Source organism: Benincasa hispida, chromosome 5 (genome assembly GCF_027475165.1).
Source record: "Benincasa hispida cultivar pf3 chromosome 5, pf3_genome.v1.1, whole genome shotgun sequence".
NCBI lineage: Eukaryota > Viridiplantae > Streptophyta > Magnoliopsida > Cucurbitales > Cucurbitaceae > Benincasa > Benincasa hispida.
Window position 1 is genome coordinate 4852512 of NC_143482.1, and position 19269 is coordinate 4871780.

At 34.0% G+C, this 19269-nt stretch overlaps 2 protein-coding genes and 1 pseudogene across 2 annotated transcripts; 2 read left to right on the plus strand and 1 right to left on the minus strand.

Moving 5' to 3' along the window:
• LOC120078775 (chitinase-like protein) lies at window positions 1-4000 on the plus strand. The gene is made up of 5 exons (XM_039033082.2): window positions 1-616; window positions 2422-2472; window positions 2696-2829; window positions 3456-3556; window positions 3662-4000. Exons 1-5 carry the CDS (start codon window positions 257-259, stop codon window positions 3838-3840), a joined length of 825 nt encoding a protein of 274 aa, XP_038889010.1. The 5' UTR covers window positions 1-256; the 3' UTR covers window positions 3841-4000.
• Window positions 4001-4788: 788 nt separating this feature from the next.
• LOC120078774 (RING-H2 finger protein ATL16 pseudogene) lies at window positions 4789-6238 on the plus strand (annotated as a pseudogene).
• Window positions 6239-7320: 1082 nt separating this feature from the next.
• APG9 (autophagy 9 (APG9)) lies at window positions 7321-16219 on the minus strand. The gene is given in 12 exon segments (XM_090314201.1): window positions 7321-8394; window positions 9035-9145; window positions 10111-10136; window positions 10139-10201; window positions 10299-10350; window positions 10448-10509; window positions 11399-11605; window positions 11690-11869; window positions 12145-12367; window positions 12758-13078; window positions 13472-14090; window positions 15779-16219. Coding segments are annotated over 11 exon segments (2676 nt in total). The 5' UTR covers window positions 14050-14090; window positions 15779-16219; the 3' UTR covers window positions 7321-7541.
• Window positions 16220-19269: the final 3050 nt, after the last annotated feature.

Sequence of the window (19269 nt, forward strand, 5' to 3'; positions counted from 1 at the left end):
GGAGTCTCACATCTTCATTATTGAACTTAAAAATTTTTAAAAAAAAAAAAAAAAAAAATTGGTTACTGAATTTTGTTAAAACTTGCAATTTAGTTGCCGTTTTGGTTACCTCTTATCTTCAACACAAACAAGCGATTCAATTCTCCGACGAGCTAAAATGGCTGCTGATTAAGCTTAATCATCCGCCCCATTTACAGGTGGAGCCACCCTCCACTACCTTCCTTTACCTCAACCTACTTTCTCTGAGCTGCCCCCAATGAGATCGGCGACACTTCTCCATTCCCCCTTCTTCTTTCTTCCCGTTCATGGCTTCACCTCTTCGACATCCAAGAACCCCATTCTGTTTGTCTCGCACTGTAAGTTTAAACCCACTTTCTTCAATTTGCGAGCTAAACCTGACCGGTTGGTTGTATTTTGTTATCGGGATTCTGAGAAATCTGTTCGAGATGAACAATCTGTGGGGGTCGAAGATTCGAATGGGGCTTTGATGGAGGAGAATGTAGAACGAAATCAATGGAATGTGGAAGTGGGTAGCCCTGGTGTTGGTTTTAGGTCGCTTCCCAGATTGAACTTGAGCGATAAGGCTTTTCTTCTCTTGACATTCATTGCCCTAACGGTAAATTTAAGTATAAAGCTCGAATTTGAATAATTGGATGTTTGACATTTGTTGTTTTTTGTGTGAATTTCTCGGAATTTTGGTAGCTATTCACTGTGCCTTGAAGAATGCTGTTGATTATTTAGCACATTATATTTCTTTGAGTTTTGAGAATTATTGGTGGACATGCGCCTACTTTTCGTTTCCTTTGTTATTGATTATGAGTAGTTCCTAACAGTGATCCTTTCTAGCTAAAAAAGATTAATGTTAATTAACAGATCAATTTATGATTATAAAGATGTTAAGCTAAAAAAGACAGAGATTATATAGGGTTTTTTTTTTTTTTTTTTTTTTAGTGTAATACTGTCATATAAAAATAAGCAATATAACAAACAAATGAAATCATGTTACCTTTGTTGATCATTTCTAGTTGGGTTTTCCCCTTACATATGGTTTTGGGATGGAACTTCATATTATCTAATATGACATCAAAACCCATAAAACTCAAACGGCTATTTAGTCCAATAAAAGAAAAATTGTGATCCGACTAAGAATGGCGAACCCAAAAGACACACTATCTTGAGGGGACATGTTGAGGATTATTGTCAATTGGTTTGAGATGGAACCCCATATTATCTAATAAGATGGAAAGGATAGTCCTTCTCAATTGGAAGGTGTTTTTGTAAGTAACTCTCTTTAGAAAGCCCGGAAGGGGAGCCCTCCTACTCCGGCCCCTAGGTTGTCTTTTCTTATGTAGGTGTCATAGGTGTATTTTGTTGAAGCTCGAGTCACTCAGTGTAGTTTTAGGTTTCATAGATGAAATGAACTTCTGTGCAATCTTTTATTGCGTTTAGGGTGGCAGATTGCTGCCCTAATATTTACTCTGTCCTACAAGAAGGAGGCTAGGGTGGTGAATTGATGGTGTGCCTCGAATCACTCGTGGGACTCAGGCCTTAGAAGGAATATTTTTGACAGCGAAATGGATGATGTGGTTGCGCTTTTACAGGCCCTTCACTCTTGGACTCTATAGGGGGACTGTGACAGACTTAAGTGGAAGATTGATGCTTCGGGGAAATTTACCATAAAGGCTACTTTCTAAAACATTACGAAGTAGCCCCCACATATTACCTTCCTTCTAGTTAACCTTGTTTGGAAGCTGAAAATTCCCAAAAAAAGTCAGGTTCTTCCTTTAGTCTCTTGCATATAGAAGTCTTAAATACTCATGACAAGCGGCAAAGGAAGCCGAAAAATAGCTTTCTTTCCCCCTCTATTTATTGCCTTTGTATGAAAAATGAGGAGTCTTTGGACCATCTTTTCTTACATTGTGATTATGCTTTCAAGGGATGGTCAAATATATTTAGCATTTTTAGTCTTCCAGGGAGGGGTCTTCTCAACCCCTTACCCTTAGGCTGTGCTCTTTTTGTTGTTGGAATTTATTTGTTTGTTTCCTATATATATATAAAAAAAAGATAAAAAAAATCTTTTTATCGCATTGATCTCTGGCTTAAAAGTTAAAACATTACTTAAGGATTTTTGTTCCCATAACTCATCTCCTTTTATTAGAGTTGGGTATTTGATACTGTTTTTTTATTAAGTTGGTTGTTTTGCCCTCGATTATAGGAGACCTCAGCTCCGACTCCTGATTATCAAAAAATAAAAGACGAAAAAAAAAAAAAAAAATTGGTTGTTTCTGAAGTGCCCTTTGGTAGTAGCTGACCTGAGCTTACGAATTGGGAGTAAATCATGAATACTAACTTTCGCATACTTCTAAGAGTTATTTAGTCATTGTATATTTATAAACATTGATTTAGTGCTAATTGGTGCAGACTTCTGTGGCATTTACAAGCCTTGTCATTGCAGCTGTCCCAACGCTTAATGTAAGTGAATTGATAACTATTTTAAGCTGGAATCAGCTTTCAGGCACATTTTCACACTTCATTGCTTTTATCCATGCATTTTTTTCTCTTTATACAAATCCACGTATTAATTAAGATAGTATATGGTTAATGTGTAATGAGAGAAGTTGGATATGACACATTACTCCACAATGTTATTAGAAATTATGAATCTGAGTCTTAATTCTCTATAAATTTTATTTAGGCAATGCGCAGAGCAGCCATTTCACTTTCAAAGCTAGCTGACACAGCTCGGGAAGAACTTCCTGGTACAATGGCTGCCATCAGACTTTCTGGCATGGAGATCAGTGATCTGACTCTTGAACTAAGTGATCTAAGGTGAGAACAAATCCTTATCTAGGGCCATCCCTTCTTACCAATAGTTTTATGGTTAAGAATATATTTGACATTTGTTTTGAGATGTGCATTGTCTTCTTTACCAATAGAGGACTTTTAAGTAGAGATGTGCAAAGGAATCCTGAAAACTGATCCGACCAACCAAAAATGACTAAACCGACATCGGTCAGTTAGCTTGTAGTGTGATCCCGAAAACCGACACTGTCCAACCGATGGTCACCCTACTTTTAAGGGTATTGAGGAAAGCTGGAATTAAGTTTGGGATGTAGCTCACTGTACTAGCTCACTTCAATGGTTCCCTTTGTATCCACATTTTATAACTACCCTTTTTATTTTAATCATAGTGGTCAGAGTGATATATCTTAACTTCCTTTTGTGACGGTTCTATTGCTTGGGTTTGTTGACTTCTTGTTTTTGTATGGCTCTCTTTTGATTGTTCTCATTTTTCTTAACTAAAGTAGTTTCTCAGCAGTTTTAGAGATTTACATCATGAATATGACTTATATTGCTTGTTTCTTGCATCATCATCTTCTCCACTTTTCTGTGTGCACCATCATTCCATTTCCAACTCTTCTGAGCAATCTGTCTCGATTTTTGTTTGATCACAGCCAGGAAATAGCCGATGGGGTAAACAAATCTGCTCAGGCTGTCCAAGCAGCAGAAGCTGGAATTCGCCAGATCGGTGCACTCGCCCACCAACAAACTATGTGTATGTTTGACTACAAGTGAAATCCTAAGATAAACTTATCCTACACGTTCTTATAACTTATCACCAGAGTTTAACAGCTTATATTATGTTGTCTACATGATACAGCAATGATTCAAGAGAGAGCAAGCCTGCCAATTATTTCTTTGCAGCCTGTTGTTGCTGGAGCTGCAAAAAAGACTTCTCGTGCCGTAGGCAAAGCTACACGGACCATCATGAAAATGATCTCAGGAGGAGAAAATATGGAGAATGATGATGATAATAGTTTAGATAGACTGGAAGTTTAAGTTTACTGATTCCTTGCTTGAAATCGAAATCATGGTGTAAATATCACACGAGCATAGATCATGTACTTGTCAATACGAAGACCCAAAATACGCATGTTCAGACATTCAAAGTTTGAAAATCTTTAAACAAAGACATCAATCAGCTTTACTTTTTTCCCCACTTGATTCCAGGGACTGTCTAGGCTGTGTAATTTGTTCTGATCTGTTGGAGACAAGTGGGTAAATGATGGTCTGATATTTTATCAAATGGCAGGGAGTAATGTTTACAGCTCTTACAAATCATAAAGGTGAGAGTTGAGGAGAAAATTTGTGAACTTTCATATCATTTATGATATCTCACCTTTGAGAGGAGGAAACTGAAGCTAATGAGATTAGCTGGGAAGAAAAAAGAACAATGAGTCAAAAACCAGTTCAAATTATTCCAGAAAAATGAAGATCGGCCAAACTGTATTCGGCTTGGGCCATTGAGAAGAAATGTTTGGAAAGGATCAGATGGGAAAATACTCATTGTTATCAGGGGCAAAACGAATGTAACTAGAAGTTTGTCGCTGTTTGATATATGAAAGAGTACCTTGAATTTATATCCAGCAGTTATTTAGGAGACATGTAAATTTTTTAATTCACGTTATTATGAAGTAGTCACATTGTGGTGAATATGGTGTTGTTTAATCTCAGTTCTTTTTTTTTTTTTTAATAATTTGCAAGCCCACTTTCTTTATTGCTCTCTCTCTCATGAACAAAAAGAAAAAGATGAATTTCAAAATGAAACCAGTGGGTATGGAAGTCAACAAAGTGTTTTAAATACACAAGATAAATTTATAGATTTCATTTTCCCTCAAACCCATGCATGTATATGTAACTACATGTGCATGTGCATGTTCCTCTAGTTTCCACACTCCATCCTCTTAAATTTTTTTAATTTCTTTAGAAAGAAAAAAGAAAGTTAAAAAAAAAAAAAAAGGATCTAGTGGATCTTCATCTTATTATTTTAATCCAGTATCTGTTTGTTTCTGACTTTCTCAAAGTAACTTTATGAATATTAATTTATTTTTATCACTCTTGTATAAGTGTTTGGTCATCAAGCTAATAACATATCTTCCTTTTCAAGAATTCTGCCTCTCATTCTTTCCACATTTGCTTATGGAACCAACTCAGAAAAGCCTCCATAGCTTTGAGTTTCAAGCTTTTCTACCCATCAAAAACCAACAGATTCCATCTTACCAGTCTCCTTTTTCTACTGTTTCTGATTCTACTTCTCCTGTTTTAGCTGTTGCAGTTCTAAGTGTGATGGGCACAGCTTTCTTGCTTTTGGGTTACTATATTTTCATCAGCAAATGCTGCTCTAACTGGCACCAGTTTAGTTTGCTGAGGAGGTTTTCAAGTTTTCATACCCCCCAACAAGATGAAGATCCTTTCATAGCTCTCTCTCCAACAACAATGTGGAATCGCGGTCTCGAAGAGTCGATGATTCGCCAAATCCCGGCTTTTCAATTCGAAAGAGACGGTGAAGGTAGCGGTATTTATAGCTGTGTTGTTTGTCTAAGCAAGTTTCGAGAGAATGAAATGCTAAGAGTTTTACCAAAATGCAGCCACACATTTCATTTGGACTGCATTGATATCTGGCTGCAAAGCAACTCTAATTGCCCTCTTTGTAGAACAAGCATTTCAGGCATAACAAAGCCTCCAATTGATCAAATTGTAGCTCCAAGTTCTTCTCCACAAAACTCACAGCTTCTTTCCAACAGCATAATGGGAAGTGATGAAGATTTTGTAGTCATTGAACTTGGTAGGGAAGATGAAGAAGTTTTCTCACCAGGGCAACATGAGGGTAATGCTTCAAGAGAAGTACTAGTTCAGCAGCCCAGATACCATTCTCCGAAAAAACTCGAAAACAAGGTCGGCAAACCAAAAACTCGAAAGTGTCACCATGTTTCGATCATGGGAGACGAGGGAATCAATGTTAGAGCAAATGATGATCAATTCTTTACTCAACCCATCAGAAGATCCTTTTCCATGGATTCTGCAGCTGATCAGCAGCTTTACTTAACCGTTCAAATGATAATACATCAAGATAGGCAAATCACTGAGTCCAGTAGTAGTGGTAGTAGTGCAGAAATTGACAGCAGAAACCGAAGATCTTTCTTTCCGTTTCGATCGGGACGAGGATTGCAAAAATGCAATTCTTCCACTTGAGTCTGATATGTAAATATTCCGAGGATTGATTCATTTCATTCAGATTTAGCTCCGTTTGCTTTTGATTTCAGTAGTGAGTGAAAAAATTTAATAGGTGAATGAGTATTACACACAAAAAAGATGGTGTTTACTTGTAAGTTTTTTCTTTATGAAACTTTACTCATTATGGAAAAGAGATGAAAAAAGAGACTTATTGAAACTTTGGCATGCTACTGGAAATCATTGCTTAAACCACTAAACATTGCCTTGCCTCTCTTTCTTTTCCAAGTCTTCATCAATGAGAATGATTGCTTGTCTCCTTTCTTTTGGATCTTGGTTATGAATGGAACACAGAGAAGAGTGGACCCAAACTCTCATTCAACTAGCTGAAGGGCTTCTTCTCAATTATCTTCATCTTCTGTAGTACACCCCAAGCTCAGGATTTGCCCCGACTTCAGAATTTAAATTTGGCATTTGAGGCCACGTAAGAAAATTTTTAGAAAGTCACCCAGCATAAGATTACTCCATGCTAAACACATTGAATTTTGGTGTTCCTATGAATGAGTCACAGAAAATGAATGTATATTTTGTTAATATGGATAATAGCTATCAATTCTTTTGTCTTTTTTAATCATGCTTTCATATCCCTAAGATCTCTCATTCGAATGTGATCTCTGTTCATTTATGTATATGATTTCCATGATTGGTTTATTTTGTATTATTACAGAAAGTATGATTTTCTACATGCTCAGTTATTCCATAGCATAAACAAATCGACTAATAAATTCCGATACGGTTCCACATTCACACTTCACAAATAGATGTTTGTTACAAACAAAAACTATTGACAGTTGACATTTTAAGAATGATTTGTGTAATACTGAATTATGACGGTGAATGTCATTGCTAGTAGTTTCCTAAACTTGAATTTAGAAGCTAGTACTAATAAAGCCAATCAGATGATTGTTGAAAACTTTTAATGGCAAGGCATTAATTAACCAATAAGATTTGTGTTGCATGATTTTCGTGATTGAAATGAACATAAACAACATAATGAATCAAAATTCAAAAAATAATCTAAAAGGTGTATATTGCTTTGAGTTGAAGGGAAGGGAGTCACAATCAAGAAGACCCCACCAAATTAATTTTTTTAAAAAAATCCAAGTTTTTGTTTTTTATATATAAAATGAGATATTCCACACTTATATTCCTAGCATAAACAATAAAATTTATTTAAGTAAAGGAAGAAAAATGAGGATTCCATCTCCAAACAAAAGCATAGGATGTGATGGAAGAATGAATTGGGTGTCATTAATAACTTAAATGTGTCATTACTTACACCTTCCCATGGTTCCAAGAGGCTTCAAACCAAACAGAAGCCTAAGAAGAATATTTTTGTTTGATGAATTTATATACAGAAAAAGAATTTAAGGATCTTGCTATAAAGTTGAAAGAGACATAAAAGAACCCCGAAAATCAACATCTATCCCTGCTTGTAAAGGAACAGATCCCACATAAAGTATAAGCAATTACTCAAAGCTTGAAGGTTCAGGTTTTGGAGTTTCTGGAGTTCTGCTGTACACATCTCCAAAATGAAGATCCAACTCTCCAGTCTCTATGTCTTCTAAGTATGTGGCTCGGGACAACTTTCCGAAATCACTCCATTCCATATGTTGTTGCTCCTCTGCGCTTCGTTCTGAGACATTATCGTAGAGACTCTTCATAGTAGTAGTGTACCTGTTGAAATTAGGAGGATCCATGAAACTTGTTTGGGGTTGTTCGCAAGATGCAATATTTCGATCCCACCACCGAGTTTTAGTACCACTAAGATTCGTACTGTTAGGTTCTTGATGCCGAAATATGCCTTCACGATTGATAGGAGATGATGTGGAAGCCCCAAGATGAGTAGCGGATGTGGAAGCCCCGAGATGAGTTTGTGATCGATCCTCGAGATCATCTTCCTTCCAAAAGTCATCATATCTTCCTTTTCTTTGAGCGACATAGGGTGGCATCCAATAAACGTTGGAGTTCAGCTCCATTAATTCAGATGATTCTTCAGGGATGTCTCCCGAGTAATTGGCTATATGTCGTGGTGCGCTTGTATAATAATGATCGAGTAGGTATGGAAAGTTTCTCTGGTGTTCATCCAACCATAGAAAATCCATCCAATTAGCAGCTGCTGAATTTTGGTGGGGTAGTTCCCCTGGAAAAATGCCGTTCCTGTCCCGGTGACCGAGCAAATTGCGACTTCCTTGAGACATTTCATGCGACTGATATACATGTCCCCGTCGCTGCAACATTCTCTCCCTAAAAGTCCGTAGATTTGACACGAACTGCTTTCCCTGAGCATTTGGTTCCCATGCAGGATAGTTACTACAGAAACTGCAGCAAGAAGACAACTTAATGTGTGAGGATTCAGAAGCAACAAAAAGAAATTCTAGAGAAACTAACTTGAATGTAACATTTTCAGGATTCCCACGCAAAATACCATATTGATCAAGTTCACGAAATGAACAACTGGCCCTGCTAATCTTTAGCCAAAGCACATTCTATCTTGTTGGTCACTCAAATCAAAACAAGTTGAACAGTTGAAACAAAGAAAGTGCAAGAAATGTTTATATCAACACAAGCTCTCCTTTTATCATTTACATATTTTTTCACCAACATTTATCCAAGCTCCTAAGTACTAAAAGTAAAACGGGGTGTCAGAAACACTTGCACCATGATTCAATAATGTGACATACATAGAGGTTTACGGCATGATCAGGAGCTATCCTAATTCCTAATTAACTCAAATGAAGATTCAAGCTCGCCTTTCAAAAGTTGAGATTGTGAAGGCTGCTCATACTAGATTGCCTTCTTTACAACGCCGTGGAAATGCAGTGGACATTTTTGCAGGTAATGCATTTAAATCAGAAGAGTTAGAGAAATATTTCCAAGAAAGAAATTTGGCATAAGGAAACAATCGGAGCAAGCAACGACCCCATAAATGTCCAGAAAAGCCGATGATTATAATTCATACCTCAAGAATGATTTCTCCATTTTTCCCTGGGAGCTTCTCTCTGCACTAGGGGCATTATGCGGTGACCCATAACTGCTATTTCCATGTTTTTGGAAGTCAAAGGCACTGAAACTGTAGAAGACAAGGAAGAAGCCAAAAAGGTTTTGAACCGAAATAATAATAAGTGCATATCAAAAGCGATACCACATTTCTGATAGACACACAATTATTAACATATAGGAGAAGAAGCGTCGGGGGAAGGGGCTAATGCACTGTACAAATAAGGTTGAGAATGAGATGTAGAGTTTAACGGAGTTGGGCTACATTTGGGACTGCTTTGAGAATGTTAAAAAGTGATTGCGTAATAATCTTAACCGCTTTGAGTATTTGGTCCGATTGATTGTCAATGAAGTTGTTGACATCACTTTTTAAATTAAAAAAAAAAAAAAAAAAAAAAAAAAAAAACATACTCACTAAAGTAGATTCCGATGAAATCACTATTACTTTGCAACAAATTTTCAGTTTTCATTTTTATTCTTTATAAATTAAAATTGATTTTATAAATTTGGTATATTCCTTAAAAACCAATGTCTATATCCTAAGTTTTTCAGGTTGATTAGTTCAATGTCCCCAATTTTTTCTTTAAATAATATCATTTCTAAAAAAAATAAAAAATAAAAAATGCACCTATTTCTCCTAACAAATAACCTATACTTAACAAATAATCTAGACCAAACAAAATATAAATTTAATTTGAACGCATATGTAATATAACATTTTAAAAATTTATTTTAACATATAAATTATCAACAAAATAAAAAACTGCAAAGTTTGATAGCAAGTCTATTTAGTCATTGCTAATTGCAACAATTTAGCATTATTTAGCAAACACTATAACCTACTTTTTTTCAGGTTTCAAGCTGAAGTTTACTGAACACCAATTTACTTCATTCCATAGCTGATTTTTCTAGAAGCACAATAGCTAAAAATTATTTCAAAAGTTATGACAAGCCCAAACTTAGCTGGGTGAGGTGTATTTAAATGAGTAGATAGGAAGTCCCAAAAAAGATGGAGACTTATGTTTTACTTATCCTTACGTTTTGGTGGTATGGTTTAGGAAGAGAGAGGGAACTCTTTGAATTTTCCCCAGGCTTTACTTCTCTGAACTCTTATGAATCTCATTTGACTCTTTCATGCAGGAACAGTTAAATCATAAATGTAAGGAAAGAGTAAAGATCATGATAAATATTGAAGAAACATAATAACCTGCAAACATGACCAACACCTTCAATATGCACTGTGAAGTCTGCAATGAACTGCAAAATGTCATCCACCCTCTGCATATATAAAAATATCAGTGACTTAAAGATAGTGGCCACGTAAAATGAGTTGAAATGTAGTCTCTAAAAGCTGCCAACCTCTGGAACAACGAACACAAGCAAGAATGGGGTGAGAAAAATGGAGACCATCTCCTCAAGTAACATCATTCCTGTATACTGCATCAGAAAAAATCGATAAGAGAGAAAGGGGGAAGATTGCAGCCTCAATGAGAATTATGAATAATAAGAAAAGAAAAGGAACTTCGTATTTCAAACATATGAAAGCAAAAAAGTTCTAAAAAAATAAATGACTTAGTGCAGGAAAATACTCCAGAATAAGCATAAACTTATAACCAGTACAGTTAAACTTTAATGCCTCCTAATAGTATCAAAAGCTTTAAATTTCCAATCGAACCATTAGACTGGAGAGGTGGGAATAATAAAGATATTATGAGCCAATGATCAAAGAAGTTACTAAATTACAACATCCCCTTTTATCAACTAACAACATCCAAAAGGAAAACCCAGTTTTATAGTAAATCCATAAGATGATAGGCCACCAACAATAAATGAATAATATGTAAGGAAATGATTTTAGAGGAAGTGGGGCTTGGATTGTGAGTTAGTAATAGAAGCCCACTTTGGTGGCTAGGTCATGTGACGTAAGAGAGGAATTAAGAGATCATGAGGAAGATGATAAAGGGCTAAGAGGTCATGGATTCAATTCATGGTGGTCCCTACCTAAGATTTAATATTCTACAAGTTTTCTTGACACCTAGATGTTGTAGATTTAGGCGGCTTGTCCTATGAGATTAGTCGATGTGCACATAAGCTTGTCCGGACACTCATGGATATCAAAAGAAGAAAAAAAAAGAGTAAGAAAGCGGGTATGCTTTTGTGAACAGAGATGGTCGGATCTGAAACAGAAAGAGGAGCTCTCTAACCTCCCCCGAGTCATACTCTCTGTTGATTAATAATATTGAGTTCTACCACAAGTTCAAAGTTACCCAGTTTTAATTCACACACCAGCCACGCAGAGAATGAGATGAAATGCTAGCAAGTTTACCTGGAAAAGGGTTTCAAATTCTAGTCGAACAAGCTCAGAATTTTCTTTGCCACGCCATCTTTTTGGCATATAATGAGTATGCTGGACAACCATAGACATTGCACCCTCAGGATCTAGAACCAAAATCTCATCTGTAACTGCAGCCCGACTAATAGCAGTTATAGTTCCAAAAACAGCAGCATACCAGAGAAGGTTGCGGCCAAAAATCTGAATAGTAAAAGAATGTATTTAGATTAAGGTATACAGTGAACAATAGGTTTATGGGCTAAGAGTAAATGAACTGTATATTACATGGCCCTCCAGTAAAGATTCGTCCAGAAAAGCAATGATAATCAGAATAGCAGCAAAGCCACCAAAGACAAATGAGATGAACTTTGCAATTATCGAAATGATGGGAGAAGGAAATTGCTTTAGATACTCTGAAGCATGAAGCACACTGCTATTGATCCGGTGCTTGAACAAATGCTCAACCTGCCAAAACATATAGCATCAATAACAATTTTATATGATACTTTTTTTAAGAACAATGGAAATCTCTCTGTTATTTCATAAACATTATCTGCCACACATGACACATTGCAACCTAAATCTCTCCTTTTTGTTATGTCATAATCATTATCTGTCACAAGTTACAGGCTAAATGTATTCAGCACAACTTTTCACAAATGGCTAGCAAATAGGATAATTGAGCACTTGGATAAAGAGGGATAAATTTTACTCCACTGAAATCTAAAGAATCATTGTACCTCATTAAATTCCCTAAATATCCACTTTGACAAATTTGACCACCTTCGAGATGATGCTGTACTTGGGTGGTTATAGAACTGTTCAGCGTGCCTCAGAAAGAGGTATACCAACATGAATATGACAAGAAATGGAGAAAGCAGGAGCATCACCACTCCAACTACCGTAAGCCTTTTCTTTAATGTTCTAGGGTTGGATATGAACTCCCTTCTGACACAGTAATTACTGTAATAGGAATATGCTTCAGTCAGTAGATATTCTACAAATTAAGCAGAAAATCTTTAAAATGTTTGAGATTTAAGACACCCCTGTTTGGTTTTCTCTCTCTCTCTTTTTTTAGTATTAAAAAAAAAGTTGCAAGCTTACATTAATATAAGTTTTAGAGCTTAGAAACAGTATATTCTAGACATATTCTTACAGTTACCAGTGCAAAGGAGAGAAATATAAGACAATGGATATACAGATGAGATAAGATTATGCTTTTTTTTCGAGTAAATCATACATACACATGGTAATTATCACAAGAAGTGTATCCTTTTAATATTTGATCTGTCTAAGATCTAGCTGTAGCAATTTTCTAAATAATAGAGTGAATAATTCCAGTAACAAACGTACCGATCAAACATGCTCTGTAATATGCACCAATTCAAGGTCCATTCAAGACTTTTTGTCAATGTTAATCGATAATGATTTCTAGAAGAGTCAAAAGTCACAGCTGGCCCCGCACCCGGTACCCACTTTGAGATTGGAAAAGCAAGTACTCCTTTGTTAAGCATCCCAATCAGGTAGTTCTCTTTCCGCATCAAACGCATGACCACATCATGAGCAGAAAGATCCTTAGCCACACAGAGTTGACAAGTACTCTGCAGCTCAACAACCTTCTCAAGAATTGTTGCCCATGGCATAGTTTTGATTTCATTGTCAGATATGTGAAGACTTCACAGGAAGAAATTAAAAAAAAAAAAAAACAGAAAGACTGGGTATTAAGATCACTCATAAACTGTAGCTCATAATAAAAGTAATTAACAAAGGAAAGAAAGATTTTAAAAGCTATAAATATTTTTAGAACTCAAGGACAAAGTTGTACAAACATATAGAACAAACCTGGTGTTTTTCTTTTGAAAAGAAAATGAAACTTTTCATTAAGGAAATGAAAAGAGACTAAGGCTCAAGGATGCAAGAAGAAAACAGAAACAGCCAAAAAAAAAAGCAAAACTTATAAACATAAATCATTAGAACAATTGATAAGCAAACTTAGAAACAAAAACATAAACCTTACTATGGTTGTTCAAAAGCATCAAAACAATTGATAAGATATGTTCAACGGACCTGTTGTAATAAAAGTGACGGATTCCTAAAATGTCCTTCAGCTGTGCAAAAAACCTAAAAAAGCAAAAGATCCAATAAACAGAAAATATGCCTAAATATCCAAGGATGATAGCTTTTGAAAGTGTCATATGGTGTAAGGGGTGCTCATGAAGAGCTTCCTTGGCAAGATCACATGGTTTAGTCCCAGACTCCACTGCGTCCATCCCACACTTGGCATTACGAAGACCATTCCAATCAACAAATAGTAAGAAAAATGCTGAGAAACATATGGTAAAGCCAAGACTCAGAAGCTCTACTATCCACTTTGTAATGATGCACCAAAGCCCTTTGTCACAATAATAGCTATAAAGCCTTTCAAAGAATAGATCTAAGTCAGCTATTGGTTCCACGTTCAAACGCTCCCCATCAAGAAGCCCCGTAGGGCTCTCACTACCCGGATTTGGCACTCTTCCAAAGGTAGATAGTTCAATCTCTGGTGGCACATCCTTAAGCAAAGCAGATGTTAAAGATGATTCACCACGGGATTTCCATCTAAAAATTCCAACATTATCTGCACCCCCTGTTCCACTGAGCATCATTCACAAAGATGGACAGTGGGCAGATACAGCAAGTCCATTCCCTGAAAGAAATTGAAAGAGATAGCAATAAGAAAAGCTTGAGCTACCAAGATTGTATGACAGAAGATAGCTTATAGAGGTAATAACTAACTATCATGTAGTATTGGTAGTCGATACCAAGTTAAGTAAAGGGGTCGTGGACAAACTTTGCATGCTTAATATAATAAAGCAATGAAAATCTTCATGTACAAGTTATGAATTGTTAGAACTTAATGCATTTAACTTCAGATGATAAGTTTAGCCGTTGACATAAATTTTATACAAGAGAATGATTTAAGTCAAATACACATTAACAAACAATCAAATTACAGTTTAAATGGTCTGAACATGTAGAAACACTTCAAGAAAAAACAGGGGAAGGTCTTTTGGATGAAGTTCCCAAACAACTCAACTTTAAAAATCATTCACCAATTACATAATTCATCCTCTAAAAATTTATTCCATTTGAATTCAACAAGGTCAGAAATGGAAGGCTTTCAAAGGATAAGATGTATAGAACAAGCAACAAACAGGTTTTAAGCTGGAATCAACATACCATATGCAGAAGCAAAAGTATAAGAAAGTCTCGAGCAACACATTTTAAGTATGCATTGCCTGTAGTTACAAAATAGACATCCTCGAACGGAGAAAAAGGAAGAAAAAAGGCCTATTGCACGAAACTACAAAAGATTAATGAAAATAACATTCCTTATTAAAGTGCAGGATAATCAGTGACTTAATTTCTTCTTTTCTTATATAGGAACCATACTGCTCAACTTGAATAACAACAAGATAGAGGATCAAAAGATGGATTGGACAGATATAAAGAGTCATTAAACAATTTGTAAATTATAAGTAAATGTAAACACATGAAAGTTTCCCGAATATATAGTGGATGAGTAACAGAACAACTACTAGGTCGTATATGGCATTGAGATTCAAGGACGTTTATGAAATTTAGAGGATGAAAGGACTCTTCTAGGAGAGAGAGAGTTCAGCTAATCTCCAATGCCTTGAAGAAAGCAACATAAACAAGGATAACGCATTGGTGATTCTTGGTTCGATTATTTTTAGAACATTTGTTCAGCCTTTCTTTCATTCATCGTGATTCATGACACTGTTGTTTGTGTAACAATGCACTGTCTAATGAAGTCTGAAGCTGAATAGCTACATATTTCAGAACTAAAACAGGTAGTTTCAAACTGAATACCACGACTTGTATGATGTGCCTTAAATTGACAAGCTAATTTTCTTAAAGAGAAGATTTAAAATGATAAAATTTCAGGAAAGCTGAAGTACAGACGAAAGATGGTTGACAAGAAGAGACTGAATATAGACAATTACACATTTTGAGAAAGGGGTGGAAGGGGAAAAAGAAGCCAGATGAACTTGCAACAGGAATCATATGCCATAATCAGTCAGCAAAAAAAATACATAAAAACCCACAACGTTTGGGAGGGATAAAGAGCAAAACTCGGAAATTTGGGGATAAAGAACCCAAAAAATTAAGAATCATCAAAACCCATTTGGAGTATAAAATTTTCAGTTGTCGTTAACAAATTCCAAAAGAAGCTAGTTTCTACAGAGTTAACCAAACGTTCCAATTCACTAGCATTCAAACTCATCACATGATACACACAAACAAATGATCAGGGGAAAAAAAATCAAAAGGAAGCAAAATAAGCAGCTGGGTTATTTTCAGAAGGATTACCTTCAAAAAAACATGAATGAAGGGGGTGAAGTAGATGAAGATAAGACAAACCCAAGTCGAGATTATTAGTTTAGATGATCGGCAGAGAATAAAATCGCAAAAAGAGGAGGTGGGAGTCGAAGAATTGAGGGTAATCGATAGAAACGGAGGGGAAATTGAAGGGGTTCAAAGGGGTTGCGTGTAAGGGAAGAAGAAATTTGAGAGAATGAATTAATCTGCTGGATGAAGTTGGATTAAGTTGATTGAGAGTTCAATTGTGAGTTCGTTTGAATAAAGGACTGGAATTTTGGGAATAAGAAACAGAGAAAAAAATGAGAGTCCCAGAAGAAACGTGAACTTGGGTAATTCCCTTACCCTCTTTCTCGTCTCTTTGCTTCTCTTCTCGAGAGCCTCAATCGAACAGACTCTGCCCCTCTTTTTGTATCAGCTTCTTCAAAACATTATATTATTAGAACAAATCCTCAATTTATATAATTTTTCAAATAAATAAATAAGCAGCTTTTTAATCTTGATAATTCTCATAACTACTTGCCCTAGTGACGTATAAATTATAATTAAAATTTAATAATTATTTGATTTTATGAATATAAATTTGATTTTATGTGGATATAAACTTTTAATTTTGTGTTAAGTATTTCTGGTATTTTTTAATGTTCAATAAGTCAATAACCTATTATATACAAATACACTATCTAAAGTTATTAATAGTTCATTCAGTTTAAGGTTTTATAGATGTCTGAAAATAAAGAATGTGTAACGCCTTGAGGTTAGGAGGAAGACATTAATAAATCAATAACATGTTCGTGTGGATCATGAAGACATGAAAGTAGGGTTAAAAAATACTTTAAAAAATTGAAAGTTAATACTTATATCAATAAGGCACACCTTTTTTTATGGCTCAATTATAGGTACTTCATAGTAAGCATGCTTAGCTTGGAGTAATCCTACCTTAGGTGACCTTCTCATAATTTTACTATGATGCATGTGATGGTGAAATGACTTGTATTGGTTTGTCATTGAAAATGAGTTTATTTCATGTTTTCACATAAACAATCGCATAAAATGTGTTTGATTATATATTTATAAATCATAAAATTGATTGGCTTATGCCAATTGAGCTAAGCTCTTTTTGGCTTATGTTAATAAATTTGTATAATTATTATTTTGTAATATTATATAAGTTATAATACACTACATATTGTATATTTTAATTTAAAAAAGTGAATTAAATTTAGGGTAAGTTTTTTTAAATGAAAATATTTGTAGATATGGTAAAACATTATTGCTTAACAGTGATAGACACTAATAGCCCCGACCCTGATAGATGTCATACGATGATATTTTGTTATATTTGAAAATATTTTCAACCGTTTTCTATATTTAAAAATAACCTTTTAATTTATAACATGACATAGTATATTTCTAAATGTTTTTATCTTTATTTTATGTATTTCTACATCGTAAAATTTAAAATTCAAAATTTAGATCCAATGAAAACATAAATATGCTAGTTTTTACAATTTGTTCGGCTTTGGATCATATAATTTAAAAATAATTTTAAAAAACATGATGTTAGTTGTTTTCCAAACATATATGTGTTGAAATCAGTAAAATTACCAACCAAAATAGGCTTTAAGTGACCTAATAGGATTCAAAAGAAAAAAAAAAGAGTTCAGGCCTAATTAATATAAAATTGGGAGGCTTATTATCCATTTTTAAAAGTTAAATGACAAACGAGACCAAATTGAAAGTTAAGGGACTTATTTTAATCCAATAAGTTTTAAAGTTATGTTGTCGATTAAATTATTTATGTTCAGCTGTAAATTTTGAAATAAAAAACCATAATTTAAATCATGGTTTGATAAAAACTATCATAAATAGTTATCTGATTTATGAAACTTATTAACTATTTATAAGCGTGGTACTTTTATGAATTAGATTCTAACTTTCTCTAATATATAGGTTCATATTTGCAATCTAATCCATCATCATAAAAAAATGGAGAAAGGAGAGTTTTTTTTTAATTTGATCCTTTTTTTTTTCTTACTTTTTTTTTTAAATTGCAATTTTCATTATTATCATTATTACTTGAATTAGACATTTTTGGTAGTGTATTATACTCTTACCTTGATGTCCGATACAACGAGTGAAAATAATTATTACGAATGTATATATATATATATATATATATATATATATATATATATATATATATATATATATATATGACAATATGTAAATGGGATAATTAAACCTCTAACTTAGAGATTAAACTATGCTTCTTTCGACAATTAGTTGCTACATTTTTCAAATGTTATACCATTACAATTTTATTGTAATAGAAAAATCTAGGTCACCAAAATTAAATGAAAAGATAAAGTGAATAATTCTTTTGATAAATCTATAAAAATCTTACTAAAAAAAATAATTTGAAACGCCTATAAAGGGAGTATCTAATCAGAATTAAAAAATCTAAAGAGAGTTTGTGGTAAAAAATTATCATAGGATTATAATAACCACATCTTGTTACACTCAATACTATTTCAAAACCCTCAATTAGTTACAGTAAATACTATTTCAAAACTCTAATTTGTATAGTATTTACTATTTGCTACAGTTTATATTATTTTACCTTCATTATTTTTTTATTCTTTGGTTTACACCTCAAACACAAATTATTAAAATCTAACTATAATAATTTAGAAGTATAATAACCAACTTATTGCTCTAAACACAGCCTTAGAGTCTAAACACCTCGTACTTCTTCCTCCCATATATGACACGTGTCATTAATATATATTTGTATTTATTTAAATTTTTACGTCGACCCCACTAATAAACAAACTAATTTATTTCACTTTCTCTTTTTACTGGCCCCTCTATATTTCATCTTCTCTTTCTTCCAACATTTCGCATTCTTTTTTATTTTCATCTTTTCACACTAATTTTTTTTTCTTTTTTAACTAACAACTTTGTTAATTTATCTTATTTTTTTATTTGCCTAATTTTGATTTATTCCATAGTCTCTTTCTTATCATCGATTTCCAACCCTTCACATGCCTTTTTTTTTTTTCACTTTACCACTCCCATTTTTAACTTTTTTACCAATGTCTTCAAATGTAGAAAAATAAAATAACATTTTATTTATTCTACACAAATATATGTATTAACATTATCTTTTTATTAGTACACTAGTTTTGTGATTTTTTACTGATGCATTTGTCATGGATAAAGCTACCTTATCTTTTTGAGTTTTTAGTCTCTTCCCGTGAAGGAGGTCTTCTTTGTTTTGTTTTTTTTTTGTTTTTTTTTTTTTTAATAAAAAAATACTAGTCATAAAATAACTAAAAAGTAATAATATCAATAAGAAAGACCTTAAAATTATTAAAAATCTATGTACTTTTTTTAGCTAAAAACCTATGTACTTGTGATCCAATATATATATTAAAAATGAATAGTTTTTAGTAAAATTATTTTAAATCATAAAACTG

Bases quoted from the DNA above. Each gene is read 5' to 3' on its own strand.
- LOC120078775 (XM_039033082.2), top strand. From the start codon at position 257: ATGAGATCGGCGACACTTCTCCATTCCCCCTTCTTCTTTCTTCCCGTT. The intron at 617-2,421 runs GTAAATTTAAGT...TAATTGGTGCAG, and splicing joins TGACATTCATTGCCCTAACG to ACTTCTGTGGCATTTACAAG. The intron at 2,830-3,455 runs GTGAGAACAAAT...GTTTGATCACAG, and splicing joins CTTGAACTAAGTGATCTAAG to CCAGGAAATAGCCGATGGGG.